Source organism: Seriola dumerili, unplaced genomic scaffold, assembly GCF_002260705.1.
Source record: "Seriola dumerili isolate Sdu_G_001 unplaced genomic scaffold, Sdu_1.0 BDQW01000079.1, whole genome shotgun sequence".
NCBI lineage: Eukaryota > Metazoa > Chordata > Actinopteri > Carangiformes > Carangidae > Seriola > Seriola dumerili.
In genome coordinates, this window is record NW_019174334.1 from 1498291 (window position 1) to 1517727 (window position 19437).

At 42.2% G+C, this 19437-nt stretch overlaps 1 protein-coding gene across 1 annotated transcript in view; it reads right to left on the reverse strand.

Moving 5' to 3' along the window:
• prex2 (phosphatidylinositol-3,4,5-trisphosphate dependent Rac exchange factor 2) overlaps positions 1-12322 on the reverse strand; it is a 90250-nt gene extending 77928 nt beyond the window's left edge. Inside the window, exon 1 of the mRNA XM_022744313.1 lies at positions 11914-12322. Within this exon, the coding sequence (XP_022600034.1) occupies positions 11914-12051 (138 nt within the window). The 5' untranslated portion in view covers positions 12052-12322. The remainder of the gene's footprint in view (positions 1-11913) is intronic.
• Positions 12323-19437: the final 7115 nt, after the last annotated feature.

Genomic DNA, 19437 nt, shown 5'->3' on the forward strand with positions numbered 1-19437 from the left:
CAAGCGTACATGCTGTGGGCTACGGAGGAATGGCTGAGAAAAACATGGCCGTACTGCCTGATGCAGCCATGTTCGAATTCAAAAAAAAAAAAAAAAAAAAAAAAAAAAAAAAAAGAAGAAGAAAAAAGACAAAAAGATGTGATAACAACCTGACCTTTACAGTCAAACAAAAATTGAAATCAAGAAGTTGTAATCGTGTTCAGTTAGCAGCGCTGCAAGCCAAATGGTGCACCACTCCATCACTGGCTTACTATGACTGAGCAGTCGTTTGGACGGAGCGGGGAAACTGCCTCGATCTCACATGAGTGACAGCTCGCTCAATAACTGCAGTTTGGTGGAATATGATTTTTTGCTCGGGAGTAAATGTGAAATTACATCCGACATCCTCCACGCTTTAGTGTCATAGAGGGAAGGAGGAGGAGGCACAGGGGCAATCAGACTAGCTGCAGGGCTGTGTCCATGCCAACAGAGTGTGTGCTGCGCCAAGCTCGCTCAGGACACTTTATGAATGGATATTATGCAGTGTTGCCCCCCCCCCCCCTCCTCCCCTCCCTCTGCATTGCTCTGCCACATTTTAAAGATACAATCAGCGGAAGGCTAGCCACTCCCCCTATAGATGTTTATCTTCATGTCAATGAAACAGATGAATCACACCAGAGGAGTCTGGCAAAAACAGAGACCACTTGCTTCCTCAAACAGCAAACAGTGATATAACAGAAGGACAATGATGGACATTCTTCGCGCTTCAAAATAAAGTGTGTGTACAGTACATTTGCCAAGCCAGAGCAAGTGGTTGTGACAAAGAAAGGCTACAGTGAATGTGAAGTGGGCGCGAATGTGAAGTGGGGACGAAGAGAAGTGCACGCGGAGAGAATGTATGTCGTTCGTCGCGTCAAGCAGCCACACACCCTGCAGAATGGGCTGCGATGGGAATACGAATCCCACCCAAAAGAGGAAAAGAGCACTAAACAGATCCAAAAGAGCAAAACGATGCAGCAAATTGCTTTGACTGAAAAAAAAAAAAAAGAAAAATCTAGCTTCAGAGTACAAAGCTATCCTCAAACATCTGTTTATGCATTCAAGTTAAAACCATTGGAGAAGTGGGCAGGAACACGGCGTCCGTTTAATGTATTACATGCATAACAGCCATTTAAGGTCCCTGTAGATCAATTGGTTCAACTGCAGAACACCCTGCTCTCCCTGAATATGAAAGTGATAAAAAAAAAAAAACTTAAAGCAATAATACATCCTGTCAGCACAATTTTAAGAAGTTATTCTGTCACTGAAGTTAAACTGCTTTTGCTGTAATGTGGGATCTATTGCTCACAATTGAAAAAGGTCCAATGTGAGTCCATTGGCACTAGTCCCCAGTATAAACTCTGGATGAATGAATAGGCCTTTCTCAGACTCTATTGGACTAACTGCCTCTTTTGTCCACCGATGATTCACTGATCTGCTCTGTTGTCACGATTGGAGAATTGGCAAACAAACATAAAATTCATGGACACATTCTGTTCTCTACTTTATATCATACTGTTGCAAAAAAAAAAAAAAAAAAAAATGATGTAGATGTATAGAGATATCACTACACACATGTACAGGTCATCCAGTGTATGTTAATCCACCGTCTATGAAGGAATCCTCTCTCGTTAACAAATAAGGAAAAAAAAGAAAGAAAAAAAAAGGAAACAAAAGCCATTCAATGCCGGAGATGGAGACACAAACAACAGCTTCCACACAACAAAGCCCCCTGAAGTGAATCACCAGACTGTGAAGGTATGCTCATTAATGTAACAGTGTTTTTTGTGTGTGCGTTTCTTTGTCATATCTCTCCTCCAGGACGGCAGAGTAAGCAGAAAAGAAAAGCACTGTGATAACGGTTAAAAGGACGGCAGGTAACAGGTGCGCCGGAGGCTCGCGACAGAGCAGAGGAGATAGAGAGAGAAAAGGCAGACAGAATAAACAGATAGAGACATGTAGAGGAAAAGGAAGGGAGGGAAAGAAAAAGAGCCTTGTTTGGCCTTCTTAACATGGAAACCCTGTAGGGAGGATATGGTGCCTTTACCATACTTCCTGCGCAAAGGATCTTGCTTTGAAAGCAGGAATTTAACATTACAGGGTTAAATCTCCTGCACAGCGGCCTCCCATATACACACCTATGCACACACACCGAATTCCTGGTGAGCAAAAAAAACAAAAAATAAAAACAAAACAAAAAAAAAATTGAACTCTACCCCTAAGTAGTACAGAACAGAGACAAACAGAGTCAGCGTCTGATGCCGAGCGCACACTGGGGAATATCCGAAAAGAGAGAAAAGGCTCTTTGTAGCGATTCCCCTCTCATAAGCCCCTCCCTTCCTGTCTTCAACAGGTCCTGATGACACCTCCAGACGTCAACCTGAGCTTCCCATCTCATTAGTCCTCCGGCTAGTTTTCCCCAAACTGGCCCGTTTCCCTCCACTGGGAATGTGTACAGGAAACAGACACTATAAATACAGTGGGGAATGTTAATATGTCTATCTTGGGATTGGCTATTAAGGCTCATCTGCACAGCTCAAAGCAGGGTCTCTGGTTTTAATTAGCAACGGAGAACATAGTGAGTATTCATTTCACAGCATCTTCGAGCGAACAAAAGTCCATTTGTTTAACGGGCAGTTGTTTGCTGTCATTTTAACTTTCAGGCAGTCCACATGAGCACCAGACTTCTCCTAATAATAAATAGAATACTGTAGATGAAGAGGCTTCTTTCAAGACAACAAGAGATATTTCCTGGGATACCATTTGAAGGTTTATCGTTTCAGGAAAGGCCTGTTTTGTAAGGAATACAGGGGGGGGGGTCAGCTTGTAATAGAAACAGTTTTATCAACCAAGCAAAGTGCTTTGATGCATTTCCGAGAATTCACTTTTTTCATGAAGGGTGAAGGAAAAAAAAAAAAAAAAAGAAGAAGAAAAAATCTTCTCTTGATGTTATTCTTGTCCTTTCACTGACCCCGGCACCCAAGGAGATTCAAAAGCAGCTGGAATGAAGCAATTTATCTAATGAATATGTCTGTGCCCAATGTCTGCGCCCGACTCCTGGTGAGCTCCGTGCACGGCTGACACTTGAGTGAAATGAGCACATAAGCATAAAAACGACGCTTGTGGTCATGTCCGTTTTAACTGAATATCTGACAGACTGTGGGCCTGTTCAATTTCACCCATCGTGGCACTATAAACGGCAGGCGTCTTCAGCATATTGGGAAGGATCTTTTGACTTGTGAAATTGGATATTAAAGAGTGAGACAAGCCTCCGGTAGAAGAGTGTTAGTCTTCAGAGACCAAGCATGCCTCCTCAATTTCCATGTGCAGCCAAGCAAACCATCACCCACTGATAGCTGGCGATTCCCCATCAGAGCCACACACCGGGCCCCCGTATTGATCTCCAAGATGACTACGCAGAATCATCGGTCTCCCAATCTGTAGCACACTCCCGAGCATGACTGTCACACAACCCGATAGTTCATTTGATCACAGTTTCAGGCTTCCACCTCGTCTGCTGGAAGCCCCCACCCCCAACCGCCATCTATTTCAGCAGGACTGTCAAGAAAAAAGGAAACCTGCAGCGTCAGCCTCTCTCACACATGACAGAGCCGGACACAGTCAATGGAGAATTGAACAACTACCCCCTGCCAGTTTTTCGCCGACTCTTGCCACCCCCACCCCCTGAAGCACAACTGCTGAAACCCCCCCCGCCCTAGTTTTCCTTTTTTGTCTGTGAAGTGACAGAGCAGGAGGCAGCAGGCCAACATGGCTGCATCAGATCAGTATAGACCCCGGCGTTATTTTGCCCACTTTTTCTCCCAAATAAGGAGGGATGGAAACTACTACTACTTACAGTAAAGAAATGTATGGCAATATTTACTTACATGACTTCTTACTGTAAAGGTCATTTTAAGATTTTAAAGCGGAAAGCAGGAATTTCCTATTCCTCAAACAAGGTCCAGTCAATGGACAGAGATAAATAGTCCCAGTGACAGAAAATAAAATGAGAAAGAAAGAAAGAAAGAAATGTGTGCAGACAGAGCATGCTTAGAGACAGAGAGACACTTGTCTAACTCTCAGAGCCTCTATAGCAAATCCTATTCAAGTACTTAATTAAATAATTTAGAGTGAAGTGGAATTTCCCATCTTGTCTGGCTGGACAGCTCTGGATGTTTATGGATTCTGAGCCCAGAAATGCAGGACGGACAGAGACATGAATGACATGGAAAGTGTGAGTTTACACCACACAGAGGAAACATGCAAACTTGTCTAGACGTATTCAGTGGACACTTAATCAAAAAAAAAAAAAAAAAGAAAGAAAGAAAAAGAAAAAGAGAGAGAGAGAAAGAGAGACTTGGAAATGCAGAGACAGCTGCACCATTGAGTTGGTGGGACTCTTCATGAGACCAAACCACATGGCTGGTAATTTAATTTTCAAAACGTAATAACCTTAATTGGGCTAATGAGCATCATGGTTTGTAAGCATATTGTCATTTTTCCCCAACTGTTTCATCAAAATAATGGCAATACTGAGGCAGGTATGAGAGTGCTAAACCAACACTGCAGGCATACTGATTTGAATAAGCACATGTGCGTGTGTGTGTGTGTGTGTGTGTGTGTGTGTGTGTGCCCCCGGAGGCAGAGCATGCCAGCTAAAACACAGGCCCCCTTGTGATGATGACCCCTTCACACTGCATGTACGCCTTGACAAGTGTCCACCGGAGTCCCGCCACTTTTCTACTGGTCGCACGTATGCACCATGTGACCAGGCAGCTGGAACTGACCAAATCAAAGGCAGCCTTCTCCTCTGGGCAGCGGGACAGCAACACCTCTCCCTCCTGAGCTGAAGCCACACAACAGATTCAATGCAGAGTCACTGCATCCCTATCACATACGCAATGAAGACGCTTCATGGTGCCAAATGGGCATCTGTGGTTAAACTCTGCTTTCCCTGGCCCAGTGTGTGTGTGTGTGTGTGTGTGTGTGTGTGTGTGTGTGTGTGTGTGTGTGTGTGTGTGTGTGTGTGTGTGGAGCAGGAAATATGCAGCACAATGTAAAGATGGGCAGGGCCAGCAGGAAGGAAGGAAATCGTGCTTGAACTACAATTACCGCCTCATAGTTGTATCTCTCCACCACTCAAGGCTATAACTTCAAGTTACATCCCTGTTTATCAAGAGTCATATAAAATGTTAACCATTTGTGTAAAACTTTGTCATAGGTTATGACTGAATATGTATTTTGTGCGGTCAGTGACCCCGACCATTGACCAAATTTGAGGAAATTCTCTCAAGGCATTACCGAGATAACGCATTCACAAGGCCAAAACCGTGTTTTCTGAGGTCGCCGTGACCTGGACCTTTGACCACCAAAATCTAATCAGTTAATCCTTGAGTCCAAGTGAATGTTCGTGGCAAATTTGAAGAAATTCCCTCACAGCACTACTGAGATATCCCTTTCACAAGAATGGGATGGACAGATGGACGGACAGACAACCCAAAAACGTAATACCTCCGGCCCTGGCTGCTGATGTGGACTCATAAAAATGGCCTCTGAGAGAAAAGCAAAAGAACTTTAACCAGTGTAAGACCCTGCCAGAGGGACTTTACACTGAAAGAAAGGTGCACACGACTGCAACCAAACAGTTATTAGAGAAGTCATAGACTAGACTGTAGGAAAAGAGAAATGTTTTTCCCTGATTAACACTCAGTTCAAGTCTAGACAAGCTACACACTCACACAGATAGAGCTGGACGTTGGTGGAAATTTTTCCACACTAATCATCACAATCCCTGACTTTCTGTACCAAAGGGATACTTTTTAGAGCACCAGAACCTCTAAAAAAAAAAAAAAAGGTCCCTAATGAACATGGTACTTCTTTTTTTGTTTAATCCATACACAAACCAAAGTGTAAAAACTGTGTGGTTTTACAGCGGGTTATGAGCAGTGACTTCCTGGAGTTTCTGTTGGTTGCCATAGTCTTGTCGCGGTGATGGGAAGACATGAGGAAGTCATTGTGCCCAGCCCAGGATCCAGCACGTAATGTCCCATAATACCACAACTTGACATTTTTACGCTTTAGAGAGCAAATTTAGTTACCCTTGGACAGAACCGGGCTAACTGTTTTCAGTCTTTTTGCTAAGGTAAGCTAACCAACTTGGGGACATAAAATTCTGCAAACTCACCACACTCTGATCAGTACCCATGTTGGTCAGCACCCTAAAGGAATGGAGGCTCAATACCAAGCCCTACACAAAGGTTAAAAAAAAAAGTCTCTCACTGAACATTACAATATTCAACGTTTCTAGTTAAACAAATTTCCATAATGAAGGCATGCCTGTTACTGAATATTTCCCAAAGGTAATCACATTTGGTACATCTAGAAAATTGCTACATCTTTTCATTTTTCTAAAAGATGAATGAATTATATATTGAAAGACATGCAAAACACAACAGCTCCCAATCTAGGATTGCTCAATGGGAAGATGAAGGATTATCCCACTCAGTGTTTTAATTGATATGGGACTCAAGGTTGACGAGAAAAAAAAAAAAAAATCGGCTAGCTAATCCTCACTATCGTTTATCTTCAGACTGGCTAAAAGATAGATTTTGCATAAAGATAGGGTGCTAAACAAATTGGAAATTTCCCTCACAGTGGGAAAATTTTCCATAACAGTGGGGAAATTTGCAATAATAAACTAATTTAAAAAAGGACAATTTTATCTTTATCTTAAATAGGTTTACAAACACATATGTCCCATAATGCATCTATTGGTACTGCACATGCACAATTAAAAAGTTACAAAATAAACAACTACAGTATGACCAATCAGAGAGGGAATGCATTTATACTTATCAGGAATGCAGATGCAGAACTGACAGTAATATCCTTGCAAATGCGGCATAAAATGCAAGCCCCTTGTGGAGTGGCAGTGGTGTGAAATTGAAATGCAAGTGAGCCACTTCATCAGTTCAGGGGCCTCACATTGGGAACAGACACAAGAGAGAGACTGCCTGTGTTCTTAGAGAGGAGAGACTGACCGAATCCAATTAAAAAGAGTCAAGGAGAAAAACCATCTCACCTCTCTCTCTCTCTCTCTCTCTCTCGCTCTCTCTCTCTCTCCTTCCATTTCTTTTGAGAGGCTTTACAAACACACACATGCACACAGAACAGTCAAAGGTTTTCCTATGTACCTGGAATAAAACTAAATTTAGGCAGATCTGAATTTAACTTGGCCTCTATAAGCTAGCTGCAGAAATTTCTGCTCCGTAATGAGGAAACACGCAGTTCCAGCCTGATGGGATCATAAAAAATGTAGAAAGAAAGTGGAAAAATACACTTCTTTTCTTGTCAACACAACATCCAAAATAATGGATGGAACATATGTAGCCGTGGCTCTCTCTGGGACACAGTGGTGAACAACAAGAAAGAAAGAGATGTTTGAGGTATTTGAAAGGGTGCAAGGCGTGAGAGGCCGGTGTGGAATAAATGTATGACGGGATGATCATCTACCCAACATAAAGACATAAATGAAGTAATTAAGAAATAAAGAAGAGAGTAATTTGGGCAGAAACAGCCGCCTGTGTGAATACGCAGCTCTCTGTGGAATCTCTTATCACCAAATCCAGCCCATAATAGAGACAAACCAATGTAAGCAACAGAAAATGGCCGCTGGCTGGCTTGCTGCATTGGGTACTCGCCCTCGGCCTTAAAACTGCTCAATCCCAGCATCATGTGAGCAAACATTGCCCTGCTTTATCTGATCTGGAACTTTAAAAAGCTATTTAAATATCTTTGTAGGATATGCACAAGGAGTTGTATCATGTGGTGTCAACTTTAGCTTTTGCCCTCCAACCCAGCATCTCCTCCTTCTACTCCGCCGACAAAATCCAAACAACAGATCTTAACATTTCTGGCTTGTGACTCTCAAAACGCTGACAAATTAGCTTTTTCATAATAATTATGATTGGTACGATTTTGTAATCTAGTTGGCCTCATCTAATTCACAACTTATTGCAGACAGTGCAACAGTTTATTTTCCGTTTATATATTTACTCTGGCAATAAGTTCACTTAACTCCCTGCTAAACATGTGCCGCTTCTCAAGAACTTTATGAAATCAGGACGCACCAATCAGCAGCAGCTTATATTCCTGTTTCCATAAGAACTGGATGGCATGAAGTCTAGAGATTAACAGACAGACAGGAAAGGGGTAGGTACAAGAGGATGTGACCTTTGGGGTCATCGGCTGTCTGCCCTGAGGGTATGAACCCTCTCGTCATGCCCCCCTGACCTGACCTCCCTCGTGACTGCTCACCGGTCATATGTTACAAGCAAGAAAAAAGGAGACTTCTCGGCCCAGCAGTCTGGGCCAACGCGACCGTCTCAGTCGAGATGTAAACAAATAAAAATCCTAAGAGAGAGAGAGAGTGAGAGAAATGTGGAGCCTCTATATACAAACACACATGTACAGAGTTCACTTGAACACCTGGGTTTCTCAGAGCCAGCGCTCCTTCTTAGCGGCTGCTTTCTCCATTAGGCTCGATTTCCCTCTTCTTGTAGCCATTTTCACTGAAAAGAGCCTGCTGACTTTAAGTGACCGCCAACAAATTTAAAATAGACAATAAAACACGGACAACCACATACAGCTGAAGGGGAAAAAAATGAAACTATAGATGCAATACAACATATTTCTTGATAATCAATAGTTTTCTTAAGAGAACCACAAGATCTACGCTTGTCTCACCCCACATTTATACAAGGGATTAAAAATGTCTTAAACATTACAATCAGTGGGTTGCTTCGTAGTTCAACAGGCTTTTGTTGGGGAGAGGAAGGCAGCAGCTGAGGGACCACTTAACGCACTGCAAAGCTTTTTGGAATATATTAAGTTAACTTGTGGCTCAGATCTCCCTCTAGAACCAGTACATGAAAGGTTTCCTCCATTGTCCCTCCTTGCATTCTAACTCCTAAGTGCTTATCATGCAAGCAAATGGCTTTCAATGTCTCTGTATCAATGGTGAACACTGGCAGAGACTGAGCACAGCATTTCATTTGACAGTGCGACTAAAAGAAACTGCAGAAATGCAAAGAGCTCATTAGAGTGACTGTTTACATTATGTCTTGAGCTGTTCCTCTCATTGAGGCATTTCTAAAAGGATGACTGTCATTTTATTGGCTCGTAGCTGTCCAAGATAAACACCAGTGTCCACCGCCGCCCACTATCTCCAGCGATAATTGTTCATTATGTGAGATAGGCCTGAGATATTTCAGACAGCTTCCCTAGAGTCCGACCTATCAGACTTCTGTGGAAGTTCAGTACTTGGTGTGTAAAAGGTGACACTCTAATCCCAAGAAATTCAAATTTAGACTTTCCACTAATGATACCGTTAAAATGCAATCTGGATATTTTCCCACGAGCTGTTAGATAGAGCCACACAATAGGTTCAGACTGTCCTGGGACAATTTGCTCTAATCATCCTTGTTCTCTGTGTTGTTTTCCACTACCTTAATAGTAAAGTATGTGTGAGGTGCATTGTGTTTGGGTCCCACGGATCAGCAGTGGCGATCTCTGCGCCACAGTTCAACTTCAGCTACTGACCGGAGCCTCATTGTTCCCCAGCATTTCCTAACCTCGGAGGAATTCCTCCTCCAGGAAGTATGGTTTACAAGAGAAGGCACCAAGCCCAGCCACTTGCGGAGAACCGACTGACTGACCCGCCCCCCCCCCCTAACCACCCTTCACCCTCCTGGCAGTATCCACTGCGTGATCCGGTCTACCCTTTTCCCTTTCACCCCTCCAGCAATATCCCGTCCACATCTCTCCCTGCTGGTACTGGGAGTCCCCTGGATTATCTCACCGGGGAGTTGCACAGAGGGGAGGGGGGGTTTGAGTGTCTTCCATTCTGACCTCTAGACACACAGAACCTTGGATGGTTCCTCACAGTTTCTAGCGTGGCAGTAGAGGAAGTGGGGGAGGCACGCGCTTGTTTGTGTGTGATCAGATGAAAGTCTTCAATATGACCCCTCTCCCCAGTGGGGCCATCTTTGATCACCCCGAGTAATCTTCCGCCATGCTCCCCGAGACCTCCCAAATGATAAGACACAAGATAACAGTGTTTCTATGTCTTTTTTTTGGTGTAATCATCCACCTCCATATCTATAACATGCAGCTAAACCAACAATATCTTTCACTGTCAGATCTCAATCTGAGGCCGTCCATCCCAACATTCCCAACCAGAACAGAGTTTCCTTGTAAGGGTCAGTCACTTCTGAAATGAATCCCAGTTCCAGCGCTACAGGGGAGATAAAGGAGGGGTGGCTGCATTCCCCAAACCCCCACCACTAGGACAGAAGACACATTCCCTCATGTAATAGCCTCCACCATGTCTCCAGTGATGCCACTTCTAAGAAAGGCCAGATAGAGCTCCATCCCCTCCCTGGTCCCTCTGCCCTCCATTAGAAACATCTGGACAGTGAGAGGGGGTGGGTGGGTCGGGGAGGTCGGGGCGTACGCATTCATACATGTAGTCTGGGAAATAGCCCTTTTAATGACATATAACACAGTCCCCCCTTCGACCCGATTTCCATGCAAAGTTCCCAGAAGCTGAAACTGCTGAGAAAATATGGTGAAAGCCACCAAGCCATCCAAAGCCACAGTCCAGATCACATCATATTAGTGCGCTGACTGCAAGGACTTTCGCTTTTAACATCCTCTACAGCCAAAGGGTTCCTTTAACAAATAAGACAGTTAAAATACTTGATTATCAGCCGTAGACAGCGACAACTTTTAACAGATTTCAGGTTTAAACGGGGAACATTTCCAGAGCTACCCTTCCCTCGTGTCTTCGAGGTTGGGCGTTTTTTTTTAATGCGATACCATTAAAGCTGACAGCACATCATTCCTGTGTTGCAGCAACCAAGTGCTACGCTCAGTGTGCGACTGGAGATGTGTTGCCAACTGAGCGCCTAGCTTCAGTGGTTTTCATTTGAGGCCACCTGTGCCATCCTTGGCAGAACTCCCTCCTTATGAATTTGATCAAAAGTTGGCAGAGGCAGCAGCAAACTGCATTCTCCTACATTTTCTATGCTGTGTGGCAAAATGGGGTAATAAAAGTAATGCTGTGCAGTACAAGTTAGAAGCCTGAGTGTGACAAAGACACATTGAGCTGACATCAAGATGCCAATATACAGGCTTTTTCTCTTTTTTTTTCTATAGTTGTATGTTTTCTATCTGATTTGTAATGATTATAGAGATCGTTGCACCTTAACCTCAAGTGGTACATCCTTCCTAACTGATGGGAGCCAAGAGGATGAGGTCATTTCAAGGAGGATCAATAGATTAAAATATTTGATTCTGTTGCGATTTGTGGTTCATCTGCCTGTAATTTATCACCAGGCAACTCCATTATACAAAATGATCCAGTGCCCCAAATGGCTTAAATGTCTGTCTGATCAGCTATTGTCAGGCAAACGACTATGAGCCTCTAACCAGCCTATGGGAAGGGGATTAAACATCACACTGGCTGTGCAGGAACTAAAGCTGTGCCATGCCCCTTTGTGACTGTTCTTCCAATTTCACACTTGCAATCTAAAAAGTTAATATCTCAATCAAAGGGATGGTCTCACAAAGTATTACAGGTTACAGTCCAAAAAGTGGATTCTTATGTTTGACATCCTGCTTACATCAGTACAAGTAACAGTTGCATGCAGGAGGGGGGTTTGCACAGATTGTTAACATGTAACACTTAGTGGACCTGTTGTTGCTCTGGAGCCTGATGCACCGTGCATACAAAGCAGGGTGGCTGTTTTTGTTTGTGTGCTTTGAGGTGTCATTTTCCTGGGTAAAATGTGCACTTGTGAACCATCTCCGTTAGAAATCATTCTCAAAACTCACCGAGAGAAATTCTAGCGTCCCAACATAATCCCGTTCAGTCTTTAAAAGTTCATTTAGGACGCACACTCGTAACCGCAGCTGTTTTTCCAAGTCCTTCCCGCTTTCGGCTCTGTGTTCACTTCTGCTCTCCTCAGTCATTGTGAGTGAATAATTGCAAACTTTATTTCCTTCGGCAGTTCACAGCTTCACATCACAGAACAGGTTTCAGTTGTGAAAAGTTTGCAGCATGGTCGAAAGTGAAGGAGGAACCGGTCACTGCAAAGTCCACGAACAGGTCAAAAATAAAAATAAAAATACCGAAGTGCTGGATGAAAACGGCTGAAAAGCGAGGTATGGTTTAAAAAAATGAAATAAAAAACAAAGACGGCAGTTAAACAACAACGTGAGACATCTTCCCACAGAGCGTCAGTGTAGAACAACTGGACACCAGTTTGAAAGTTGAGTCCATGTGACTCCTGAAGTCTTCATCCTAATCCTGCCTCCCTCCTGCCTTTAATGTGGAGGACCAGCGTCAAGGCTGCAACAGCACGCGCTACGGTTTCCGGTTGTAGCTTTTGAAATAAGAGTGCTGCAACAGGTTTTGAGAAAAACACCAACTTACAGATTCAACCAGATAGTTTCCATCATCATATCTACGAGCTAAAATGAATTAAAATTGCCGGTGGAAACATTTTGAAGCAAAATGCAGGGGATTTAAATCACATTGACTGAACTGAGACCCTGCAATACTTAGTTTTGACACTTCCCCCCTCTTGAACTGAAGGAACAACTATTGTACTTCTCGGATTATTTTATTTATATTGCATTTAGCTTGACAAAACTGAATCCTGGAGAGGACAGGGAAATGCCCATTGACTTTTTACCCTATGACCAAACATTCACACACATTAGATCAGAAACCTAAAACAGTATAACTAGAGAAAATTACATAACTATCTATAAGATGAAGGTAAAAACTAAAGAAGGCAGAGCTGCACAGACCACAGTTCTACTCCATTTCACAAAATTTCCCTCAATTTCACTCCAATGAAATTAATGGAGTGAGATAATGGGGAAAATAAAGTGTTCCTCACCTGGAACCCCCCCCCCTGCCTGTGAAGCACGCCTGGTCCTGCTGGGACTAAGCTGAAAAACAGAGCGAGTTCCACTGCAAAAGCTAACCATGCTAAAGAATTATGTTGTATTATTTTAATTCCTTTAATTGCTTTCTTTCTCCTTGTAATAAAGCACAGTAGTTGCTTAATGAGGTAATAAATTTCAGTCATAAAACCCCAGCTTGTATGATTAAGTTGCAAATGAGTTTATCACTAATATCTGTGAGATAATAGAGAACTTACATGCATACCTAAAAGTCCTTTAAACTATTATTAGTTCTTGGCGTCAAAATGACAGAGAGTTGCAGAGAGCAAGCTTGTGAGTGAAAATACAAATATATGCAGATTACAGCTACCATTACCTTGAAAAGAGAACAGGTGTCTCATACCCTTGCAAATTCAATTTGCAGTATAATGCACTGTATTTGTTAATGTGACATTTTGAATGTACTGTATGCATACTTATATCTTTTATGATATATTTTCAAATTGACTCATTACATTTTTACCTGCCATTAGATTAATCATCATTTTTCTTATGTATGTTTTTTTTTTTTTGCTTTTAGAACAACAGCTGTTCAGGTAATTCTTTCATCAAAGGACAAGGGACATTACATTACAATATCTGGGGAGGGGGAGGGGGTTTAAAAGACAGAATGAGTCACAGATGGACCTGAATTGCATGAGACCCAAAGTCTCCCCTCTTCTCTCATAATGACCATCTCTCTCAACAGACCGTCCATTTTCTTTAGTTTCCTCAGAACTTTCTCACAGAATCAAAAACACTTTTATTCTCTGAGTGTAGCACAGAGAGAACCGAACAAGAGAGACAGAAAGAAAATGACGTTATGTTGTGATCTGTGTGGGTCTGGAATTCACAAGGAGACAGGGCAAAAAAAGGCTTAAATATTCAGGGTTTCAAAGACTGCACAGGGGTCTGCTCTCCGTAATATAATTCTTTAGTGAATATTTTTCTATTTGACAGGTAAAAATAATGACAGCACATTGCTTGTGCTGAATTGATGACTGATACAGTTCCAACAGACAGCAGCGACTGTCTTGTTACAAATGTGTCCTGTCTACAGCAAAGTGCCTCTCCTCCTATTTTTTTTAACATCAGACTAAAGAACTTTCTTTTAATTAAACGAGCAGATGCTCTTGCACCACAGCTCATCTCTATAAGCTTTTCACATATGAATTAAGTTGGATTGAATCCATCTCTCCAACCACAATTAATGTGGGCTTTGAATTTTGGGTACAACTTCGACAACATGTGAGAAGATTACACAGGCGTGGTCACACATAAAGACATGCAAATTTGCAAACAGTGATATTTGATTAAGTAGATTGTGGGTTTAATTAAGACAGAATTCCCACTTGTTTTGAGGTGAAAGCAAAGGTGCAATCTCCGTTCCTGCTTCCTGCCAGCACTGCAATGCAGGAACAGCCCCCTGAAAAGCTGGTTAAGTGTTTATATACGGAATTAGACACAGTCAGGGTCATTTTGCACCTGGGTAAATAGCAGCACAATCGACGCTAAAACCTGCTTTAATTTCCCCGGCTTGAAAGGCTTTCGAGAGGATTTTAAAGGAGCCATTTGCGGTCCACAATTATGATTTAAGGATTAACATCTCAACAAGTGGGGAGACAGTTAACTCCATTCTGCAGTGCATTCATACGCTTTGTTCCATGGCATTCTTTATGTAATGTATTCAGCTTATTCTGGAGTGTAGTCTGTGGAGTATACTAGACCACACTCACCAAAAGGGAAGGAGGAATTTAACTGATGACTACTGCCCCAATTTATCAGCTCCAGGGGGGAGTTTTTATTTTATGGAGCTGTTTTATGTCTCAGTCATAGGTTAGTGTCAGTTTTGTGAGGTGAGATGAGGACATGGCTCTTAAACTGGTGTAAATCTTAACATGTAGTATACTCTGGTGGTTAAATCAAGTACTGCATGATGCTGTTGTGGTTATTCTCTGATGGTAAAGTTTTCTTCTGTGCTGTATCTTTGCTGCCACCAGAGAGCAGTGTTGTTTTGGACTAAAATACTGATCCCACTGTGAATCAAATAAAGGTTTTCTATCAAACAGAGCTGCGGATCAGGATCTCATAATAGGTCTATTTATTGACTCCTTGAGATCCTGAGCAGGCCCAGCTCCCAGACTGACACTAAATGTACTAAGGTTAGTGCTTGTATGAACGAAAGCTGAGAACCCTCCATGACGTCTGCGGTAGACCCACTTCATTATGGTTTTATACTTGCCATTCCAGCGCAGGTAAATTTCCAGACCCTCAGATTTTATTGCCCATGACTTTGGTCTGTGGAATTAACTTCTATTATTTGTGGTTTGAGTGCTGCCAGGAAGTGCTCTGTTCTTCCCAATGGAAAAGGAGTGTCAGACTGATGTGAGCTACTTTTTCTGATAACTTGCACCCAACATCAAACACGACTGGTGATAACAATGTTAATTTGCACTGATTATGGACATATTAAGTGCATAAGTACATACTTTCACCCAGTTGGCAGCCAAAACCAACAGTCCTCCATCGCATATCTGCAAGGGTGTCAGTCCAACACATTGTTGTCTTTAGTTCAGATTTATTCCACTCTGTACAGATGGAGGGAAACACTGAGAGAGGGGAAATACAGTATGAAGGGGGGAGGCTGAGATGTATTTTGAATCAGGTTCAATACTGTAAGTGATTTAAGTTTTTCAGGACCAGTTTACAGGTACACACACATCTCGCATCTCTGTACTTTTTTTTTTATCAGATAAATCCTTTTACTGGCAGATTTTTAAAGCCTGTTCAACATATAACAGTTTAGAAAAGAAAAAAAATACTATATATAGTTTTCTTTTCCATGGAGAGGCATTCCATGTTGTTTAATAACAGAACTACAGCCTCAAGTAGGCAAATGTACACTACAAAAAGGGCATTCATACTCAACTTCAGGTTGTAGTAAGTAAAAGTCTCTTCATTGTGGTCAATTGGCACTAGTTCATATTGCAGTGGTGTGGAACAGTCAAGATAAGTGGTATAATAAAGTCCCGGCAGGCTGCTGACACAGACCCACAGTACTTGTATCTATATATTATTCTTAAAGTTCTTTGGCTCAGCTGTTTTTTGCCTCCGTCTGCAAAGCTTCTACCTGAGTGAGTGATGTGAGTGAAAAATAGCAGAGATGTTTTCCCTTTCACCATATCGCTGAAGTCTTTGCATCTGTCAATCAAAATCCAGTAGTGAATAGTACTATACAATCCAGGTGTGATATTATGAAACACTGTGGTAACACTAACAATCCCTATGATAAAAAAAATGGACTTTTACCAGGTTGTGAAGGGCCTTATAATCAATTGGGTAATAAATGATCATTATCAAAGATTCACTGAAAGAAAATAGTTTGAATCGTCAGATTTAAACCACATATGGAAAACCTTTATTTCACTTTTCTTCAAATTCACAGTTTCGTATTGGTCAAATCTTCAGACTAACAGTACGTGCCATCTCTACACAGTCTGACGGGCTGCAGGATGAGATCGGGGAGCAGAACAAAACATTTTACCACAGAAAATTATATATTTTTTTGCTGATGTTTCTCCATTTTTTTTTGTGAATTTACTGAATAATTTTACCTTTTCAGTCTTCTAGAAATTATTAGAAGAGTAAAAAAAAATACTCTCCGGATGACCTGATTATTAATAAACATAGCTTCTTTTTGGAGAGTCACAAGTTAAACAAGGTGGCAACCACTGGAATATATAGAGAGGATATGCGTCTGGGAATTCCTCTTGACAAGCCTCTCTGACTGCATCCTGAGTAATGCAACATGACTTGATGGTTGGAGCAACAATAGTCCAAGCAGCTCTCTCCTTGAGAAGTCCTCTTCTACTGTACTGACTCCTCAGGATCTGATCTGAATGAATAAAACACTTTATTGCTTTGTTACGGTTGCTTAGCGCACAGTTAGGAAAGAGGAAGTAAATAAGTCAAAAAGTAAAACTACTATACAAATAATAATAAAATAAACGCTCTAATGCCAAAGCCCCCTGTTGATGAATTTTCCCTCTTAGTCTCAGCTTCATTCACTGTGAGCAAGTCTTTGTGCTTTGTCATCTCACAGATGGAAATCTGTGGTTGCAGATGTCTGAGCAAAACTCAGTGTAACTATTTGTCTCGTGATGATGGATGACTACTTGAGCACACAGTGGTTCATTTTTAGGCTGGTGACAATTAATTAAATGTCAAATCTCAAAGCCCTTGTCATTGAGATGATCTTCCCTGAAATTCTTCATTCATTGTAGGAGTGACAGTTTGTTTTCTGGCTGCCAAATGGCCCACTTTCTGCTGCCGCCCCAAACTGAGCAGCATCTTTAACCCCCAACCTCTTTCTTTCACTTCTCCCCGCAGGGTCAAAAGGTCATAGATGTGCACTCACAGCTCTGCTCAGGGTCAACTGACATCACAAAGAGCATGCAGTTCGCTCCACAGTTTAACCAAACCCCCCCCCCCTTCACCACCACAACCAGTTCAAGCCTCCCTTGCAGACTAGGTGCTTATCAAAGAGTTCATTCACACACCTCAGCACAGTTTGAGACTCGGAGAGGAACGTGGTGATTTACTGGCCCTGTGTGCCACTCTAAGATTGTGCAGCGTTCGACTTAGCGCTAAGAAAGATGCTTGGTTCTTCACCTTCCCGCAGACCGCAGCCCGAGGCAGCGCCACACGCCCAGGTCTGCGTTCCTGTGTGTTAAAAACAACACCGAGACCGCCACTCTGACTCCCAGAGCAGCAGCGGCAGCACCCTCAACCTACGTCTCAGTACCCAACACGTCACGCTTAAATGACTGGCCGACGTAACAGCCTTTACATGCAAGCACTTTCACTCTCCCCACAAATCCCTGAACATGATAGACATGGAACGCAAAGCAAGCATTTTTATGAATATGCTTCTGTGTGCAGCTGTCACAGTGCTCAAAAACACTTCAGTCTCTGGGTTTGTGTTAGTTTTGAAAAAATAGCTCTGTCAGTAAACCCCTCTTTAAACCTTCATGCATTTAATTTAAGTTTTGTCAAAGTTTTCCAATGTGGAGGAGGATTTTGAAGGCGTTTAAAGATGTATTCACCCTCTGAATCAGCTTCGATGTGTTGATAAGGTGCTCCTCACCGCTGGGGAGAAGATGAGAAAGTTAAAACGGCTTTAACCCTAAGGTTTTTTTTTTTTAGCTTTGGCTTAATTCATTCATTGTTTGGAGTCCCACATGACCCACTGCTGTGTGAAAACAATAAGTAATGTAGTGGTAACCCCATCTCTTTGCCATGAGCTGGGATAGCCAGTTTGCTGTGCATGAACTTTTGTTTGTCAAAAAGCCATTCAGAGACAAAGAAACGTGCAGTGTGTTAACCTACATGGTGATGGTGCTTATGGGGGTCAGTTGCATCCAATAACTCTCTGTTAGAACAAGAACAAGACTTCTGAACAGGGGGGGTAATCAACTTCAAAATACTCTCAACACGAAATAGATGGATATGAATACAGATATGAACATCCATTGTATTAAACCATGTTTTCAAATCAGTTTCATTGAAATTTTCGTTAAACTAGAGAAAGTTGTGAAGTGTCAAGGTGATTAAAACAGTATTAAATGATTTTTTTGAGACCTGTTAAAGAGGACATGTGTTCTTTAGAAACCAAAATGGAACATTAGGAATTAGTAGGGTAAAAAAAAAAACTTCCCATGGTGCACTAGGAGCATCGACCCGAGCATGGGGGTGACCCAGAAACATCTACATTTTCTCCAACTCCAACCTCGACACCTTTATACTGACTCTCTGTAGTGAATATAGCAGGATACTGGGCTGGGAAATAATTACTCTCTTCATCCTATTATATTCTCAGTAGTGAAAGATGACAGTAGATTCATTAAGTATATGTGAATCTTTCTACTGAGATGCCTTAAATCACATCAAGCACACACGCTTTTATCTCAAAGTCATCATGGTTATTAGTCTCAGGTTTGGGCCATCAATAAATCTTTTAAAGCTTTCTGAGGTAAATACTAGAGAAGATAATCCCACTGCTGCTTCAATCCCATCCTCAGGTCATCAAGTGATTTATTGCTATGCTGAATTTGAGCACCTGTGTTCTGTAAATATCATTATCTCAACTGTATAATTAAGACTGTAATTCCACTCCTCTACATCTCTTGTGCATTGAAGTGGGTGTTGTCGACAACTGCATTTCAGTAGCGTCTACTGTAATGTACGTTTGGGAGGGGGGTTTGGAGAGAGCAGGGTGTGTTTGGGGTCTGTTGTACAGTAATTGGGTGTAAAACAGGTGGCGCACTGTTGACACTGGAGAGAAGCATGTGAAAAATGTGCTGCTGCCATGCAATCACAAAAGGAAAAGGCTGGCAGTTGACTTAG